This window comes from Perognathus longimembris, chromosome 1, assembly GCF_023159225.1.
Source record: "Perognathus longimembris pacificus isolate PPM17 chromosome 1, ASM2315922v1, whole genome shotgun sequence".
NCBI classification, from domain to species: domain Eukaryota; kingdom Metazoa; phylum Chordata; class Mammalia; order Rodentia; family Heteromyidae; genus Perognathus; species Perognathus longimembris.
In genome coordinates, this window is record NC_063161.1 from 133,370,791 (window position 1) to 133,390,137 (window position 19,347).

Here is a 19,347-nt window from a genome sequence, read left to right on the forward strand (position 1 = left end):
TGGCTATGTGCTACAAAGTCTTGTTGATTTCATCCAATAACTGAAATTCAAAAAGGCTGGATGGAATGCTTCTGACGGCTGGCTTCAATCTCCTCTGGGAAGGGGAGTCAGAAAAGTAACCTCACCATTCACCAGGATGGGCAGTAGACTAGATCTTGGTGGGGAGAGTCACTCCAGCAAAGGGAAGAGAGCCCTGGGTCTCAGGCCTTGGGCAGAGCCACTATCACCGCTGCATCCTCCGTGAGACGCCAGCCCTGTGATCAGCTCCTCCACACTGATCTCCAGGGCTGTGGAGAGAACTGAGTCCCAGGTACTGCCAAGGGCCTGCCTGCCTGCCTGGAGTTGCCTTTAACCAAGCCAACTCCACCTTTCTTCTTTTCTTTTTTTGCAGTACTGAGGATTCCACCCAGGGTTCCTGCTTAGGCAAGTACTCTACAATTTGAGCCACAATCCCAAAAGCTTAGAAAATTCCAGAAGGTTGGCAACGGAAGGAGTTGTAATGCCCTTCAGGTTAAATGGGAATTTTCCAGATGCTTCTTCACCAGCAACACGCATTTCCACGTTCATGCTGGTATAGGGCTGGTGCTCACAGCCTGCTTATTGACTGAATTACTCAGGTGAGACAAAGGATCAGGCCAGGCCATGCAGCCGGCTGCATCTCTCATGCCCATATTCCTCCGCCTCCTTCTAGGCCCTTGCTTTGAGGGCTGAGCCAATCTCCTCTCCCAATGCCCCCCTCCCCCCAATGCCTGCTCTTCCCCATACCTCATTCTCCGTCTTTGGTGGAGGACATTCGAAAACATCGTAGCCATTTGTGAGCCAAGTCGACTTCTTCTCTTCCAGCTGGTGTTCTGGTGTCCAAATTGTCACCTTCCCCTCTGGCAGAGAGCAGGGCTTCTGGCCATCATCTGCAGCCAGCTTCGCTGTGGGCCCCAAGGGCGGGGTGAAGGCAGAGGCCCCAGAAATAGAGAGGGGTCTCTCTGGAGGCAGGGGCTGGGGACTCAGCAGTTGAGAGCCAGGCCTGAGAGACATCAGGACTGGATCTGGGAGGAAAACAAAGGGCTGTGAGTGCAGAGAGCAGCCCTAAACAGATGGGCATAGGGCACCGACAGAACGTGACAGAGGTGCCCCCACAACAGGGCAGTCACTATGCACAGCTACCTACACAAAGGATGGCATGTGGGAATAGCAGGGCTCATGCACAAGAGCTACTCCAGAGGCCATGAGCTCGAGGGGAGAGGGCCACCCAACATGCCCTCTGCCATCTACCAAGTTCACTGTCAGCACCCCGGGGAGCAGGGGAGGCAGGCACCACAGACACAGAGGGGAGGTGGAGGCCTGGGGGCGGGGAGGGTGCAGTCTGTATAAACACCACTCAAAACTGGGACATGGCATGGCCACTAGCCGGCAGGGTCAGGACCTCAGCTCCTGGGGTGCATGAAATGTGGGTGTGTAGGCACCAGATGTGTGGGGGCATACTTCTCTTCCTGCTGGGCTGATACTTGCGCTGGCAGAAGGGGACAGTCAGGCCAGGCAGTGGGCAGAGTGCCCAGGTGAGGACTGCCACTCAGGGGTCTCAGGCCAAAGAGTGTGGATGGGGGGGACACACAGGAGTCAAACCACAGTCACCTGCTTAGCCTGCATGTGACATCTTCCACAGAGCAACATCCCTTGAGCTAGACTGCCTCCCTTCTTCCCTCCCTCCCCCGTCTCTTTTATCTCTTTTCTTTTCCTTGCTGTCCCTTAGTTCTTTTGTTCAAGTCTAAGGCTCTACCACTCGCGCCATAGCTTCTACCATTTGAGCCACAGTTCCACTTCTGGCTTTTTGCTAGTAAATGGTAAATAGTTTCATCAACTTTCCTGCCCAGGCTGGGTTTGAACTGCAATCTTTGGATCTCAGCTTCCTACTAGTTAGGATTACAGCCGGGCTGGGCTGGAGTTTCTGAGCCCCTTGGGTGAAGTGCCTGACATGCTAGCCCTATGTGTGTCTGTGTGGCCAGTGAGGATAGACTGTGCAGGAATATCTTCTGAGAGACAGGACAATAAAAGTATAGGCAAAACCCTGCTCAGCTACTCGGGGCCACTGGAAAGCCATTCCCCACCCCACCCCCCACTCTGTTTTCCTCCTTCCTCACCTCTGTTTATCCCACTGAGCCACTCCTGGGCAGACAGGGAGGGCTGGGCCCCTGCCGTGGGTGGGTAGATGTCTTCTTGGTAGGATTCCGACTGCAAGAGAACTCTGTACAGTGAGGGGGTGGCCGAGGGGCGGCTGCCCACATGGGGAGGATCCCCCACCCCTACTGAGCTGAGGCCACCCAGGTCCAGATCTGCCCAGAGCTCAGTGGTAGGAAGGCAAAGGTGGGCGAAGCCCCGCCCCCTGGCCCCAGTGATGTCACACTGACCCCCCCAGCAGGGCCTTTCTCCTCCAATGAGGGGCCCTCAGCCCCCCTGTGGCTGTGCCTCCCCCCCCCCCCCCCCACAGCACGGGCCAGAGGCCCTGGGACCTGGACATCCCTAGGCCTGCCTCCTCCAGAGGACCTGGGCTGCCTTACCCGCCGGGGTACGATCATGGAGACGGGCTCAATGAGGCTTTTGGTTGTGATCAGCTTGTAGAAGCGGAAGATCTCGCAGGAGGACACGTCGAGACCTCTCTTTGGCATGACACCTGTGGACAGATGGCCAAAGAGGGTCAAGAAGTTCTAGCTAGCCTGGGCTCCACGGGCCTAGCGTTCAAGGAGAAGCCAAGCTGCATCCCTGGATCCTCAGTGAAGGCTGGGCGAGGCCCTGCGCTGGACAGAGTCCAAGTAGTCACGCTCCTCTCCATCTTCAAGGGTTTCAATGATTCCAACTCCACTGTCATAGGCACCATCATGCTCTGCTCCAGCCCGCCCTCCCCCCATCTCAAAGCCTCTTCTCTGTAACAGCTGCTTAATCCAGCTTGCCTACTTTTAACTTTGACAGCATTGAGCTTGGAACTCAGGGCCTTGCATTCATTAGGCGGGTGCTCTACCACTTGAGCCATGCCTCAGACCTCTTTTTTTGTGTTGGCACTGAGGAACTCACTGGAATTTTCCTGGGTGTTCTCCCTTAATCTTTTCCACTCCAAGCTGGCACTCTACCACTTGAGCTACGCGTCCACTTATAGCTTTTTGGTGGCTACTTGGAGATAAGCCTCTTTTGGATTTGTCTTCCCAGGTTGGCTTCAGGCACAAATCCTCAACTTTTAGCCTCTGGAGTAGCTAGGATTCTAGGTGTGAGCCACTCGGGCCTAGCCTGGCTCCTTTAAAATTTTTAGTTATTTTTCAGATAGGGTTTTGTGGTTTTGCCCAGAGCTGGACTCCTCCCCCAGCTAGGATGACAGGCATTTAACAGTACGTCTGGCTTAGTGGTTGAGATGGGGATCTCACCAACTTTTCACCTGGGCTAGCCTTAAACATCAATCTCCCTGATCTCCAATTCCCAGGTAGCTGAGATGACAGGTGTGCAGTATGGTGGCTAGCCTCCAGTTTTCTATTCATTAGCGTTAGCATGGTATGTCTTTCTTCAGTCCTTTACTTTTTTAATTTACTGTAAAGGTGGTGTACAGAGGGGTTACAGTTACCTAAGTCAGGTAATGAGTACATTTCTTTTTTTGGGGGGGGGGTCAGTTGTGGGGCAGGCCTAGGCACTGTCCTTGAGCTCTTTTTTTTTGCTCAAAGCTAGCACTACCACTTGAGGCACAGCGCCACTTCTGGCTTTTTCTGTATATGTGGTACCGAGGAATTGAACAGGACGTGTGCATGCTAGGCAAGAACTCTACCACTAGACCAAACTCCTAGCCCCAGTACATTTTTTTTTTTTTTTTTTTTTTTTGCCAGTCCTGGGCCTTGGACTCAGGGCCTGAGCACTGTCCCTGGCTTCTTTTTGCTCAAGGCTAGCACTCTGCCACTTGAGCCACAGCGCCACTTCTGGCCATTTTCTGTATATGTGGTGCTGGGGAATTGAACCCAGGGCCTCATGTATACGAGGCAAGCACTCTTGCCACTAGGCCATATCCCCAGCCCCCGGTACATTTTTTTTTAACAGTATCTTTCCCTCATATTTTCTCCCATTTTCCCCAACCCCGCCCCCTCCAGTCCTTTTTTTTTTTTCCCCCTAAATCAACTTATGTCTTTATATATCTCAAGTGGATTTCTTAAAAACAGCATATAGTTGGATCTTTCTAAACCCCAGTATACTTAGAAAGAAGGAGGGTACTGCTTGCTGGAAGTTCCTTTAGGTCAATGTGTCTTATGCCATTGACACTTTGCAATTGCTTAACCCTGGCCCAGGCCACTTCCTTCTCTCCCAGCTGTGCTCTGCTTCCTGCTTCCTCTTTCAGATCCTTCACTACTGCTTCCTCTGGGAAGCCTCCCTGGCTGGCTCCTTTGTGCTGCTCTACACCTTAGAGACAGCCCTACTGTGGTATGAGCTCCCCACCCCCCCACCCCCCACACCAGGTCTCATATGTGGCAATAAATTCCCACTGGGAAGTCTGAAAGAGGATGGAAATGTCATTTGTGGTGTGTAGGGTGGGGGTCTGGGAGGGGATCCACACATCAGGGATGTCACCAAGGCTGGGCCGAGCCACCTTGGACCTCCAGAACCATGAGCCCAAACACATCTCCTTTGGTTCAGTCCTTTGGTTTGCAGCGCTGTGTAATGGGCACCAGAACTGAGCAATAAGGTCCACAGATCAGCCCCTGCTGTACCTTCCTGCCTCCCCTCCCGGGGCTACCGGGCCAGCCTTGACTCACCGATCCCCTTCTGCGGGTTGTAGGAGCGGTATTCGGTCAGGTAGTTGAGGTGCGGCTTGTCGGCGCTCACCTCGTAGTAGCGGATGTTGCCGTCGCCCTGAGGCGGGGTGGGGGTGGGGTGGAGGTTCAGAGCTGGCCATCAGCACTGCCCTGCCCACACAGCAGGCCAGGCGGCAGAAACCAGGCCTGGAGTGAACCCCGGGGGACACAGCACCCTGGCACCTGATCGCCAATGAAGGAAGAGAGGTTCACCCCCACCCACCCACCCAGGATCCACACACCCTGAGAACAGGCCCAAGTCTCAAGAGAGGCTGTCTTCAGAGACAACCCAGTACACCTTAGCCCCGGGGGCATTTCTGGTTGTGTGGGCATCTGAGGCCAGAGGGTCCTGGTTCCTTTTGGGACAACTTGAGGTAACGTGCTCTCCTCATCCTCTCTCTGCACCCAGAGCCCCAGGCTGCTGGGGAGACAGCAGTGGAACTGAGCTTGGATCTTTTCTGCCTCCCATCTGGCTGGACTGACCTTCCCCACCACGTAGAGCATGTTGGTGTCCGGGTCGTAGAAGGGGAACAGCACACCTGAGGAGCCGTCCAAGTCCTCCTCGGTGAGAGGCACTGACAGGTCTTCCTGCAAGGGGAGGGAGCCAGGAAGGCTTGTGAGGCAGAGACTCGTTTCCCTATGCAGTGTGCACACATGTACACCTGTGTGCGAATCTCATCACCCTTGCCGAAAGGATGTGTCTATATGTGCATGAGTGTTCATGTGTGGCCACATTCAGGTACAAGACAAAAACATGACCTTATGTGCGCATATGGTACCGGTGTACATGTGTGTATCTCACCACCCTTACCAAAAGGATGTGACTATATGCATGTACAAGTGTTCATGTGTTTTTACACATATACACAAAACTCGATCCTATATGTGCATGTGCATAAATGTGCACACCTCACTACACTTGCTGAAAGGACATGTGTGTATGCGCACGAATGTTTGTGTGTGTGTGTAAGACAAAACACCTGATATTGTTGTATATGTATTATTAGTGGCTCCTGGCTCTCAGCGTGTAGTCTGTGGAGATGACATTTAAAAGTACTAAAATGCCACATCCACCTATTACATCGGAATTTTGCTCTTAACACAGTGTGTGTGCGTGCATGCGTGCGTGTGTGTGTGTGTGTGTGTGTGTGTGTGTGTGTGTATCTAGAGATTGAACCCAGAGATCCTGGTGCTTTGTAGGAAGGTGCTCTACTACCTCCTGCCTCCTGAGTAGCTGAGGTCACAGTTGGTTTATCAAGTCATTGGCTTTTTGTTATTGGCTGTGGAGCTTGAATTTAGGGCCTTCGTGCTGTCCCTGGCTGCTCAAGGCTAGTGCTCTACCACTTTGAGCCACAGTGCCACTTCTGGCTTTTTTTGTGTGACTTTTCTTGTAGGCTGACACTTTGAACTGTAATCCTCAGATCTCAGCCTCCTGGGTAAGCTAGGATTGCAGGTGCGAGCCACCAGCGCCTGAGCGCAAGTCATTGACCTACCTGATCTCACACATCTCCTCCCTTCCCTTCCTCGTGTGTACAAGGCAAGCACACTTGCCACTAGGCCATATCCTCAGCCCATTATTTTCTCCTTTATTTGGATGGATGAAGGAGACTCAGAGAGGGGAAGGATCTGTCTAGTCTGTGCTCCTTCCAAACAGCACTGCCAGGCAACCTTTCCCCCTTGGCTTCAGCTGCCCATCCATTAGCTCATTAGCTCTGCACTTGGGCCGGGCTCCAGCTGCACCCTTCTCCCCTCAGGGGCCTTTTCCTGGGGCCTGACCCATCTCCCTCCTAAACGACAAGATGTAAAGCCAATGGGCTGCTGACCTCTCCTGCCCTTAGCCTCTGCACATCAAATCGATGAGGCTAAGGGTGATGGGGAGGGCAGGGGGGTGGCGTGGAGACTCACCTGGTTCCACAGGGCCATCTGCCGGTTGTTCCAGCGGGATGTGCCCGTGGACAGCAGCTTCTTCATGCTCCCCAGAAACAGCACCTTGTTGGCACGGTGCCCCTTGTAGCTGGCTTCCTGGAGGGACATGTGTGTCAGTGCAGGGGAGGTACTGTGCGAGGCTCGTGGCTGCAGCTGGGGTTTCTGGCCTCCTTCTTGCACCCAGGCCTCTGAAGACCACCCCTCAGGGAGTCACCACCTCCAGGAAGCCATTTCCACTCTTGGTTGGAAGGTGGTGTTTTTGAGCTGGGATAGGCAACCTCTGTTGTGGTTCATACTTGCTAAAAGCCTACTTGCCAAACATACTTTGCCTAGCGCTATGCCCAGCAAGGTGCAGGGCTGGATGGGCACTGCACCCGGCATGTTCAATGTGATCCTCAGTGAGGAAGGACTGAAAGGGCTCAGGGAGCAGAGTGCTTGCTGAAGGTGAACCAGAGGGGCCTCAGTCTCCTGACCCAGAACAGTGACCTAGCACAGAGCCGAGGCATCCCGACCAGCTTCGGAGACAAACCAGGTTCAAATCCCAGCTCTCCACGTGGGTCGGTCACTTCCTCTCTGGTCTCAGTTTCCTTATCTGAAAAGTGGGCACGGCCTACTTTCCTCCCCGGGAGGCTGCCTAGCCCCGCCGGCCACAGCAGCCTCCGCACACTGTCCCTCAGCGCCTCCCGAGCCCGCACTGACCTGCAGGACAGTCCCTAACCGGGGGTCGAGAATGCGAATCTTGCGGTCTTTACAGGCGGTGGCCAGCAGGCTGCCGTTGGTGTTGAAGGACATTGAGAGGATGACGTCTTGGTGACAGGCGATTGTCTTCACGGGGCTCATGACGACAGATTCCTTTGTGTCCAGGTTCCAGATCATCACCTGAATGGCAGAGTGCCAGCTCTGATCACCATGGCCTGACCCACCCAGGTACAACGCTGGCAGATCAGGCCAGCTGGGAGGACCCCAGGGGACCAAGTGATCCAGGGGTTTTCTAATTGTTATTAGAAGCATTTTCCATTCTACTTGGATAACCAGGGCTGCCATGGCTAGGTGCACAGGCTGTGTGTGCACTGCACATCTCCAAGGCAACCCACAGCCACAGATCTTTGTGTGACTAGCACCCCCTGGAGGTGGGGATGGGATACCCACAGTGGCCATGTAGACACAACCCCCATTAAAAAACAGCAAGTGGAGGAAAGCCAGAGCCCTCTGGGACAGCTCCCACCCCATCTCATCTACCACAGACACCCCTGAGGTGCATCTGCAAACCCCCATGGAGTTAGAAGAACTGAGAGACTAATGCTGGGGTCTGACTGGCGTGATTTACCTACCCACTGGGAAACAGACCCAGGGAGGCCAAAGGACTCTGGGCTGCATGCCCAGGTGATGAGTCAGAGGCAGGGATGGACAGCACCCAGGCCTCCTGTGCTGTGAAGTGTCCCACTCTCCAGGGCTCGCCGACTGCTTGCTGGGCAGTCGGGGCAGGAGAAGAGTCTTGGAGGGCTCAGCCTGTCCCTGGCAGACAGAGTATAAAGGGTTGATGTGCCCACTTAGACCTCCATGTGAAATCTTGTTTGGAAATAGGGTCTTTGCAGATGTAGTTATATCAGATGTAGTTGAAATGTGGTCATGATGAACCAGGGTGGGCTCTAAATCCAACAGCAGCTTTCTCATAAAGAAGAGAGGATATGGAGGAACAGGGGACCAAATGAATGTTAGGAGAGGCGTGGAGGGGTCTCCCTACTGCCTCTGATGGCAGCTGAATCTGGATCTCCAGTCTCTACCACTGTGAGTGCTCGGTTGCATTCAGCACCTGGATTGTGGTGATGGGTCACGTCATGGGCATCCTAGACTCACCTTGTAGTCATAGCCGGCACTGAAGAGGATGTTGGCAGCGGTAGGGTGCCACTCCACTAGGCCCACTCTGCGCGCGTGGCCCACCAGCTCCTTGCTGTAGGTTGTGAGGTTCCTGGTCAGCAGCTGCTTGGGGATGTCCCAGATCTTAATCTGTGAAGGGAGACATGGACCGGGGAAGGTAAGCCTGGGACCTTGGCCAGCCTAGGCCCTAGATCCAGCAGTTCCTTCCGGAAGGATGGGGGCAGCATGCTCCATGGCCTCCACCCTCAGCTGAGGGGCAGTGGGGGTTTTCAGAGTGACAGTGTGACCCTGGTCAGGAAACAGGCTTTGCTTCCAAGTCTTCCCCAGGGATCTTTGCCACCATGGTGGCCTAGGTGGAGGGGCAGGTGTGTGGGCTGGAAGCCTGTCTCCCAGATGGCACGCATTCCAAATGCCAGGATGAAGGGTTTGTGTTCATGTCATTGAGGGAGCCAGTGCAGGCTCTGGAGCAGGACAGGGCAGGGATAACTTTGTCCATTTGGAGGAACAGTGGCCTGAAAAGGGAGGGAACTGAATTCCGGGAGTCCAGGAGTCCAGGCTGGGACTTCCTTCTAGAGTGGAATGATCTGAAGATGGAAGGGGCTGTCATGACCACCGGTGGTGGAGGGAGACAGAGGCGTGGTGCTGGGGGTAGGGAGGCAACAGAAGGAGTTAGAGCCTGGGATGGTGCCATTTTGATGCTCCTTATGGTCCTGCGAGGTTCTCACAGGCCCTGATGCCACTGTCGTGTTTCCCTTGGAGACAAGATTGCCTCCAGTTGGGCGATTTTTACTTTTGGGTCACCTTGGCTTTTCAGCTAGGAAGTGAATTCTCTCTGGGGTGTGGCTGGGTTCCAGTCAGCGCTGGCTGGTGACGTGGGCGCATCCTGACACTTTGGCAGCACTGACCTCAGGTCCTGGGGGCAGGGAGGAGACATGGGTGCATCCACAGGGGAGGGATCGCTGCTGCCCACAGTCCTGTTCTTCCTGTCCATTCTCCTCCCCTGGGGCATCTGGGAAGGGACAGTAGCCAGCCATGGGGTCTGAAATTTGGGGAGCCTTTAAAGCAGGACTGAAAGGCAAGTGTACATGAGGCAGCCAGTGCTAGAGATCTGGTATCCTTCAGGAGTCAAAGGCTGAGCCTGACACGTCCCTGTGAGAGAAACTGTGCTATTCTTTCCTTAGCAATTGGTGGGTGACACAGATCCAACTTCCCTCCCTCCCTCCCTCCCTCCCTCCCTCCCTCCCTCCCTCCCTCCCTCCCTCCCTTCCCTCTTTCCTTCCTCCCTCCTTCCCTCCCTTCCTCCCTCCCTCCCTCCCTTCCTTCTCCTTTTTTTTTTTTTTCTTTTCTGGTTGTGGGGTTTGAACTCCAGGCCTGGGTGCTATCCCTGAGTGCGTTTTCTCAACGTTAGTGCTCTACCACTTCCAGTTTTCTGGTAAATAATTGGAAATAAGAGTCTTAGGGACTTTCCTGCCCAGGCTGGCTTTGAACTCTGATCTTCAGTTTTCAGCCTCCTGAGTAGCTAGGATTATAGGCATGAACCACCAGTGCCCGGCCTCTGTGTCATTTTTAAGACAAGGTCTCACTATGTAGGCTAGACTGGCTTCAGATTCATGATCCTATTTTAGTCTCCCTAATGCTCAGATTACAGGCATGTACCACTATACTTGGTCTTCTCAGGCTCTTCTGCCTTTCTTTCCTGATGAACTGATCTGTTTCCTTTGATTCAACAGTGAGCCTTCTGTAACACATTCTATTTTTGCTGTAGCAAAAAAAAAAATCATGCCTGGTACAATGTGGGAAGACTAAGTGGAAGGTAAGCCTCCACGGGCATTAGCATACAATAGAATATTATTCAGCCAGGAGTCAGGGGTATGCTGGGATCACAGAAAACGGCAGCTATGGCATCTACCTTTATTTTAATCCTGATTGCATCTGTGTCCTTTGCTTTAAGCTACAGCCACTGTATTTTAGAAGCAGGCACTGAATGGATTAGAAGTAACTGACACCGAACATGGTGAGGGCTGGGACTCTGTCCTTGGGATAGAGCAGGAGGGCTAGAGAGATGGTCAAGGCTTGGTGCTATCCTAGCTGGGATTACAGGTATGAACCACTATACCTGGCTGAAACCCTACTCTTAAAAAAAAAAAAGTTAGACTTTCTGGGATGGTTCATGCAAGTCTCCTACTGTCAACGTTCATGACAGTGCAGTCCCCCCTGTGGTGGGATCTGACACTGGAACACGAGTCTCACTAGGTCTCATCAGATGAGCAGAAGCTATGTGCCCATTTTACAGATGGGGGAAACCAAGGCCTAAAGAGAGAAGCGGTGTCCCCTAACCAAGTCCCGCTACACCCAGAATGTGTCTGTGATCTGTGACACCCTCCCCCCACACAGCGACCTCTCCTTGGTGATGAAGGAGCCCAATGGCCCGGTGGGCAGCAGCCCCCTCCCAGACCTGCCCTGCCTGCCCCCCCCCCCACTACCTCACCCATCCTCCTCAGGCTGGGGGATGCACGAGCCCATTCCAGTGACACTCACCGTGGCATCTTCAGAACAGGAGGCAATCTGGAAGTCATTGAAAGGGTTCCACTTGATGTCTAGGACATTCCCTCTGTGCCCGCAGACCTTGGGGTAGTGAGGGTCCAACTTTCCCGTCTGCAAGACAGTGCCCAGGGTCAGAGCGCGGGGCGCAGGATTAGAGCACGGGGTGCAGGGGTGGAGAAGAGTTAGCAGGCTAAGGTCACTCGTCAGGTCAGTAGTCACGTAAGGGGAAGAAGTGGGCGCAAAGGCAGCCTCCTCAGGCCCCCTGTGTGCCTGGGGGGAGGGGTGCCTCACCCCTTTGAGCCCTGGGGTCCCCCTTTGGTTAAATGGAGGAACTATCGGGCACTTGGCGGGTTGGCCTGAGGGCTGGGGAGGCTGAGGTGTGGGAAAGCTGTGGCTGTGTGCAGCGCACAGGCTGGGTGTTCGGGAAAGGGGCGACCCTCATACCCCGCCAGGGGGCATGGTGCAGGGTGACAGCCTTCTAGAAGGACAGCCTGGAGCACCTTCCAAGTTAACCAGGGTCACCACAGGTGGGTGACCCAGTACCCCGGGAATGATGACAGCACAGATCCACATGGAAGGCATCAACTGTGCCCACCGCGGCATTATTCATCACAGCCAGAGGTGGAAATACCTCGAGTGTCCATCACAGGATAAGTGGAATATATCAAATGTACCCATGCAATAGAATATTATTCAGCCAGAAGGAACCGGAGCACTGATAACAAATTACAATATGGATGAACCTTGAAAACATTATGCTAAGCAAAAGAAACAGATCAGAAAAGTCCTATTATCAGGCACGGTGATGCATGCCTGTAATTTCAGCACTTGGGAGGCTGAGGCAAGAGGGTCAGGAGTTGGAGGCCAACTCGGGTTACATAGTGTCATACTGTGTCTTGAAACAAATAAGCTACAAATTAGCTAACTAAAGTGGCACACACGTGTAGTTCCACTTACAATGGAAACCAAGAAATGAGTCTAGAGATGGCAGCCAACTTGGGCAATATAGCCAGAGCAGCACACAGAGACGCACCGAGAGCCTACATGGATGGTATATAGATGTGGTTTCATTGCTTGATCAAATGAGCATTTCTAGTCTCTGCTTATGCAGAGCCCTGGCTAATAGCTATGAAACGTCAAGAAGAGGCAAATTCATGGAGACAGAGGCAGATTAGGATAACCTGGGGCTGGGGAGGAGGGCTGATGACCCACCCGGGAGGCTCCTTTGTGGAATGATGAAATGATTGCAACCGGAGAGTGACTGACGAGAGTGACGGGAGCCTCATGAATATACAGAGCCCCAGTGCAAGGGTGAGTGTTACAATGTATCTCAGTTAAAAATGGGGGCCTCCTCCCTTCCCTTCCCTGCTCATACCCATTCCTTTCTACATCACAGCGCACAGCCCAGAAGAACCTGGATCAGACTCAGGACCCCTGCCGGCAACGTGGTGCCTGAGCTATGCATTGGGGCCGGGCCACAAGGCACCAGGATGAGCCTGACTTGTTCCAGGATGGCCTGCAAGGTAATCCTTGACTTAAAAGTGCTTTTTTTTTTTCTTGGCCAGGTGCTGGTGGCTCATGCCTGTAATCCTAGATACTCAAGAGGCTGAGATCTGAGGATTGCTATTCACAGCCTGGGTAGGAAAGTCTGTGAGACTCTTATTTCCAATGAAATGACCAAAAAGTCAGAAGATGTGACTCAAGTGGTAGAACATTAGCTTTGAGTGAAAAAAAAGCTCAGATATAGCACCTGGGTCCTGAGTTCAAGCCCTAAGACAGCACACAAAAAAAGAGTTTTGCTTTATTTTGTGGTGCTGGGGATCAAACACTGGGTCTCACACATACCAGGTAAGCATTCTCCTGGAAAGTGTAACAGGCAGGCTGTTATAGTAGCCATGTTTCCATATGTGTGTGCATATGTGTGTGATGTTATGCCAAGGTGGAGGGAAACTGGGAGGGAATGTTAACATTTAGTAGGTAGGTGTTAACCTACCTGATGGGATACATGGATTTTTTTTTTTTTTTTTTTTGCCAGTGCTGGAGCTTGGGACTCAGGGCCTGAGCACTGTCCCTGGCTTCTTTTTGCTTAAGGCTAGTACTCTACCTCTTGAACCACAGCGCCACTTCCAGGTTTTTCTGTTTATGTGGTGCTGAGGAATCAAACCCAGGTCTTCATGTATGCGAGGCAAGCGTTCTACCACGAGGACAGATTCCTAGCCCTGCATGTTTGTTTGTTTGTTTGTTTTTTGTTGTTGTTTTATAACAGTTTTGTCTTTTGTGTTTGTATGTGGCTCCTGGGCTTGGGCACTGTCCCTGAGAATGTCTTTCCAAGGCTAGGAGCCACAGCATCACTTCCGATTTTCTGGTGGTTAATTGGAGATGATAGTCTCACGGACTTTTCTGCCCAGGCTGGCTTTGAACAAAGATCCTCAGATCTCAGCCTTCTGAGTAGCTAGGATTACAGGTGTGAGCCACCGGTGCCCAGCCAAATAGAAGTATTTAAGAACAAAAAGACAAGACTTTCTGAAAAGATGGGTCTTTCTAGGATTAGCCAAAAGACTAGGAATAGTGAACTAACAGCCCAGATGCTTACTTGGTATCCATGGCAGGCATTATGAATGGATGACAGCACTCATGATCTTGAAGAAGGCCATTTTGAAGGAAGGCCTCACTCTGGGTCACTGGGAAAGAGACAGAGGCTCCTCCACCCCTGGTGTGAGCCTGTGGGTGCTTTCAGTGCTGAGAACAGCCTTTTCTGAGTCAGTCTTGATTCACTTCCTGTATATAGCCTTTCTCTTTTCTTGGACTATTCCTGGGTCAAAGGGCATAGAGGTCTGCTTTCTGGCTCAGGGCCAGGCCTTAATTTCTGCCCTGTGGGTTTCTCAGGAAAAGCCGTCAGGCTGGCCTTGGGATGACAAAAGGATGGGGTCTCCTCATAGCACACGTCCCCCTTGCCTCCTGCCAGCTGGAGCCCTGGCTCAGGCCGGCTCAGGGCAGCTCCTCAGGGGCCTGCACTGAGCCTCCAGAGTGGCAGCTTAGCAGCTCAGCCCTGGTCAACTCTTCTTCTTCCTTGGCTTGGGACCCAGGCCTCCTCTTATCAGATGAGCTGCCAATAGCAGGTGAGGGCAGGGCATTTACAACCAGGAAGAAAGGCCATTTATACCTTTCTGCCCATTAGCCTAGAAATAGGCCTTAGATTTATGAGGAGACAGCAGTTAAGCTTGTCCCTCGCAAGGACAAGGCTGGGCTGTGCCTCCTGGACAGGCACAGTTATCCAAGTCTGCACGGGGCTCCCTGGGCAGAGGGGATAGTCTGCTCTGCCCAGCAGTAACCCAGGGCCCCTCCTGGGGCTCTGCCTTTCCTGGGTCTTCCTTCCTCCACACCTCACAGCAAAGTCCAACACCTCAGGGTGGGGCTGCTCTAGCATAGGCCGGGCGGGGGGGGGGGGGGCGGTGATCAGGAACCCAAGCCATAGTCCTGGGGCTCAGGGCGGGTCTCTCCCTGTACCTCGGCGAGGGGCCTTTACCAGGGAGTTCGGGCCTTGGATGCCAGGGCAGCCTGGCAAGGTGCAAAGGGAACTTGACCTTGGACTTGCCCCCAGCGGCTCACCCCTGGAAGGAAGGACCCTGGGACCCCATGGGAGGCCACACTCCTTCAAGGGCACTGGACACTACCTGGGGCAGCTCTGCTATGTCACGATGGCCTGAGGTACGCGGTGGCAGGGCCAGGCGCCGTCCTGGTGACGCGGTCCCTCCGCTCCACTGCCATGTTCCTCTTGCAGCAGGGCAGAACGAGCCCACCTGCCCAGCACTCGTGGCAGCCACCTGTCATCCTAGCTACTAAGGAGAGGAGATCTGAGGACTGTGGTTCGAAGCTGGGTAGGTGAGCCAGTGAGACTCCTATCTCCATTTAACTAGCAAAAAGCTGGAGGTGGAGCTGTGGCTCAAGTGGTGGAATGCCATCCTTGAGTGGAAAAGCGCTCATGGTCCAATGCCCAGGCCCTCAGTTCAAGCCCCAGTAGTGGGGCAAGCAAACACATTAACAAACAAAAACCAGATTAAAAAAAAATCAGACAACTGTGTCTCCTCCTCTTTTGGCACATCACCAGTTTCCGGGCACTTTTCACAGCCCAGCACAGACTATGGTCCCTGGTAGCCAAGGAGGAGCCAAAATAAATAAATAGAGCCAAACCCCAGGAGCAGCAGGAGGTGAAGTGAGAGCAGGCCCCAGCCCACACCCCGATGGAGAGCAGAGCTCGTCAGGGTTGGTGCCTGGCTGTGCAGGGAGCTGGCAGGTTGTGGTAAGGACCAAAGAGGTCAGGTGGGTAAGGGGCCCGCATGCGCAGCAAGCACTGGGCCTGTCAGCACCTGCATGAAGGGGTGGGAACCTCTAGGGATGCTTCTTCCCCTTCTCAGCCTCACGTGTCTGCTCTGGAACGTACACATGGCTACTTAAGAACACTTCAACAGCTCATGCCTGTAATCCCAGCAACACAAGAGGCTGAGATGTGAGGACTGACGTTTGACGCCAGCCCGGGCAGACAAATCCACAAGACTCTTATCTGCGGTTCACCATCAAAAAGCTGGAAGTGGTGGGATGGCTCCAGTAGTCCATGAACAGCTGTGAGTGAAAAGGCCTAAGGAGAGCTGGAGTCCCCGAGTTCAAGCCCCAGTGCTGGCACTCACACTAAGAAACATTTCAACCAAACCCAGGGTGTGCAGCCTACTGAGGTGTGTGTGTGTGTGTGTGTGTGTGTGTGTGTGTGTGTGTGTGTGTAAAGCAACGAAAATGTACAGGATTTGCTTCCAGTGGAAAAATGGATGGAGGAAGCCACCACAGGGAAAACTTGTGATAATTCTAGAATCTGGCAGAGAAGAGAGCATTGTGTTGTTTTTTTATTGACTTCTGTGTTTGAGATGTTTTTCCCCATTATAAGAAATCCACTACTGGGGCTGGGGATATGGCCTAGTGGCAAGAGTGCTTGCCTCGTATACATGAGGCCCTGGGTTCAAATCCCCAGCACCACATATACAGAAAATGGCCAGAAGGGGCGCTGTGGCTCAAGTGGCAGAGTGCTAGCCTTGAGCAAGAAGCCAGGGACAGTGCTCAGGTCCTGAGTCCAAGCCCCAGGACTGGCCAAAAAAAAAAAAAAAAATCCGCTACTAAAGATGGGATTTACAACCCCGCAACAGAGTTGTCCTTTGAAAAACCAGGCCTGGCAAATAAAATCCCAGCTGAGGCTGGGCGTGGTAACTGGAGCTACAGCAGGACGGCTGGCCTGGATCACAGAGCAAGACCCTGCCTCAAAAACAACATAAAACAGAACCCAGCACAGGACGTTCCGTTGAAATCAGATTCCAGAGACTGCAAGATTATTTGTGAAAACACTCTGACAGTTTTCTATGAAGCGAAACACAGAGCAATTCTGCTTCTCCTGACACGCTGGCTGCCGGTGCTCTCCCAAAACACCTGCCGCTTACGGCAGCTTTACTCCTAACGGCTCCAGAATGGAAACAACCAGATGGCTTGTTCTGTTGTATTTCTGAGCTGGTCTCGCCGTATAGGAACAGCTGTCCTGGAGCCTATGACCCTCCTGCCTCTAACCAAATAGCTTCTCACGGGTGAAGGTATCAAATCAACACGAACATACTGTGGAATACTACTCAGCAAAGAAAAGAAACCCATGACAGGCACATTCGTTAATAGCCTGGAGGGATTTCTAGGGAACTGCAGAGTGGAAAAAGTCAAGCTGAGGAACGTGGCTCAGTGGTAAAGTACTAGCCTTGCATGGGGTCTGAGCTCTGGGTTGTGTTCTAGCAACACACACACACACACACACACACACACACACACACACACACACACACACTTAAGCTCAAAGCAACGTGACTGACCACCTGAGCTGAGCCACCATTTTGACACCACATTCTTAAAATGGCCAAAGTGTAGAATGGCTGTTGAGGGAGAGGGGAAGGAAGGGGTGGAGCAAGGCAGCTATGGCTGTGGAGGGGCTTGTTGAGGTCTCTGGGCATGAGGAAAGTCACCGTATCCTGAGGGATTCATTATGGTAGCTGTGGCATGGGCTAGACCTCGGGGCAGAAGAGTCCTCAGCATCTCTGTGACTCCCCACAGCTGCCCCAGGGGCTGCTGGGAATCGGGCTTCCTGCCACACTGAACGGAGAATCTGGGTGGCATCCAAGTGTAGGATGCTGACCCCAGAGCCTGGCAGCTCCCGTTGTGCCTCAATTTGTCAGAGCCAGAGATGTTTCCTTGGATTATTTATGAGACTTCAAAACAACCCACTAGACCATCATTTTTACCTAGGATCAGGTGGTAAAGGACACCCTCCAGTTCCCTCTGTCAGTGGCTTCCTGCTGGACCCCAGAGCCCAGACTCACCGCGGCCTAAGTCACTTTTACACCGGAGCCTCGCTCCTCATCGGACCTCATTTCCACTCTTTTTCTCAAGCAGCAATACACAAATACCCTGGGTCCATTCCTGCCCCAGGGCCTTTGCACTCACTATGGATTCTGACTGCACACTCCTGTAGAATTTCAAGGGGGCTCTGTGCTTAAAGGTCACCTCTGCAGGAGGGCTTTCCAGATCCTCTTGCCCAAATGAGGGCCCCCTCTCTCCACCCGCATCAAACCAATATATTTTCTGGGTATTGGTTGTTAATACCTATTTACACATGCATGAGCAGTTAGTGAGGAAAAACCGTGACAGTTCTGAGTCTGAGTATTAAAAATAAAACTCAGGAAAACCAATTAATTAAACCAATTAATTACTCCTTTAGGGATGCTATTTGTTTGGTGGGCAGAATCTTTAACGAGGAGCCACAAAGAAGAAGGCTCAGGGTCCCATCCCTCCAGCTCTGACCTGCTCATCCCCTGGGAAGTCTCATTCTGTATGTACCCAGCCCCGCTCCAGCTCACACACTTTATCCCCAGAGCACAGTTCTCCTGCCTCATTCCGGCATTCAAGGCCTTTCCATCTTGCCCTGTCTACTTCTCCAGCGTCAAATGATTTCTCTTACAATCCAAGCCAGGGTCTTTCAAGAGTGGCTCTTCATATCTCTCCGTTATGAATGTCGTTGTCTGCTCGATTTGCCAAACACAGCACAGGGTGGGGCTGAGTCCCAGCCTGGGACCGGTGATGTATTGGGGAAGGAGGCACACCTCGTGCGCAATAGCGCTGCCCAAACACACAACCCCAGTCTAACCACATTCTACAAAGCTACCCAGCTTTTACTCTTTTTTTTTTTTTTTTAATAGTTAATATTGTCCAGGCGCTGGTGGCTCATGCCTGTAAGCCTGGCTACTCAGGAGGCTGAGATCTGAGAACTGCATTTTGAATCCAGCCGGAGCAGGAAAGTCTGTGAGGCTCTTACCTCCAATGAACACCCAAAAAAGCAGGAGGTGGAGCTGTGGATCTAGTGATAGAGTGCTCCAGGCCCTGTGTTCAAGCCCCAGCCGGAGTCACATGTGTGCACTCACCCGTGTGTGCACACACAACACAGAGTAAAATTCAAAATATAAAATATGTGAGTGAGAATGTTGAAAGGGGTGATATTGCTCAAGATTGCACTGTATTCATAAACTGCCTCCTTTGTACAACTACTTAAAGATAATAACAATATTCAAAACCAATAAACATATAAAACACAATTCCATAGTGATTTCATCCGTGGCCCATGAATGATATAGACATGTTTTAAGAAGAACAGGCGGGCGAGACCTCAACACTGACCTCGTTCTAGCTTTCTATGCCCAGCGCAGTGTGGTTACCAAGCCCCATCTAGGAGATTCCATTCTGGAGTGACGGTTGTCACTGTGGAGGTCCTTCAGGGGTTGCTGTAGCTGCCTTGCTCACAGGGAATGACATGCCTGGAGGTCTGGGTGAGAATCCCTGCTTCCTGATCTTTAGTCTGGGGTTACTGGCCTGCCTCTGCTGCAGGGTGGAGGTCCCAGCCCCCCAGAAGCCTGAAGCCCGTCTACCAGGTGGGCCTGGACAGAGGCTGCACTTCGCACTAAGGAGTGTCACTTTGGGGGTCAGAAGCACTTGGGTTCCAGCAATGGTACATATAAGGCCTACATACCATCCCCACAACCCCAGGGACAAGCCTTAGCGCCTGGCACAGCTTCCGGCCTCAGATTTCTTTCTTTTCTTTTTCTTTCCCCCTGCA

At 52.7% G+C, this 19,347-nt stretch overlaps 1 protein-coding gene across 1 annotated transcript in view; it reads right to left on the minus strand.

Moving 5' to 3' along the window:
* Positions 1-19,347, minus strand: part of Coro2a (coronin 2A) — a 51,046-nt gene that overhangs the window by 2,656 nt on the left and 29,043 nt on the right. The window contains exons 3-11 of the mRNA XM_048337779.1: positions 11,157-11,273; positions 8,598-8,747; positions 7,440-7,619; positions 6,720-6,836; positions 5,298-5,402; positions 4,776-4,872; positions 2,553-2,665; positions 2,136-2,226; positions 766-1,043 (exon numbers count right to left, since the gene is read on the minus strand). Of these exons, the coding sequence (XP_048193736.1) occupies positions 766-1,043; positions 2,136-2,226; positions 2,553-2,665; positions 4,776-4,872; positions 5,298-5,402; positions 6,720-6,836; positions 7,440-7,619; positions 8,598-8,747; positions 11,157-11,273 (1,248 nt within the window). The remainder of the gene's footprint in view (positions 1-765; positions 1,044-2,135; positions 2,227-2,552; positions 2,666-4,775; positions 4,873-5,297; positions 5,403-6,719; positions 6,837-7,439; positions 7,620-8,597; positions 8,748-11,156; positions 11,274-19,347) is intronic.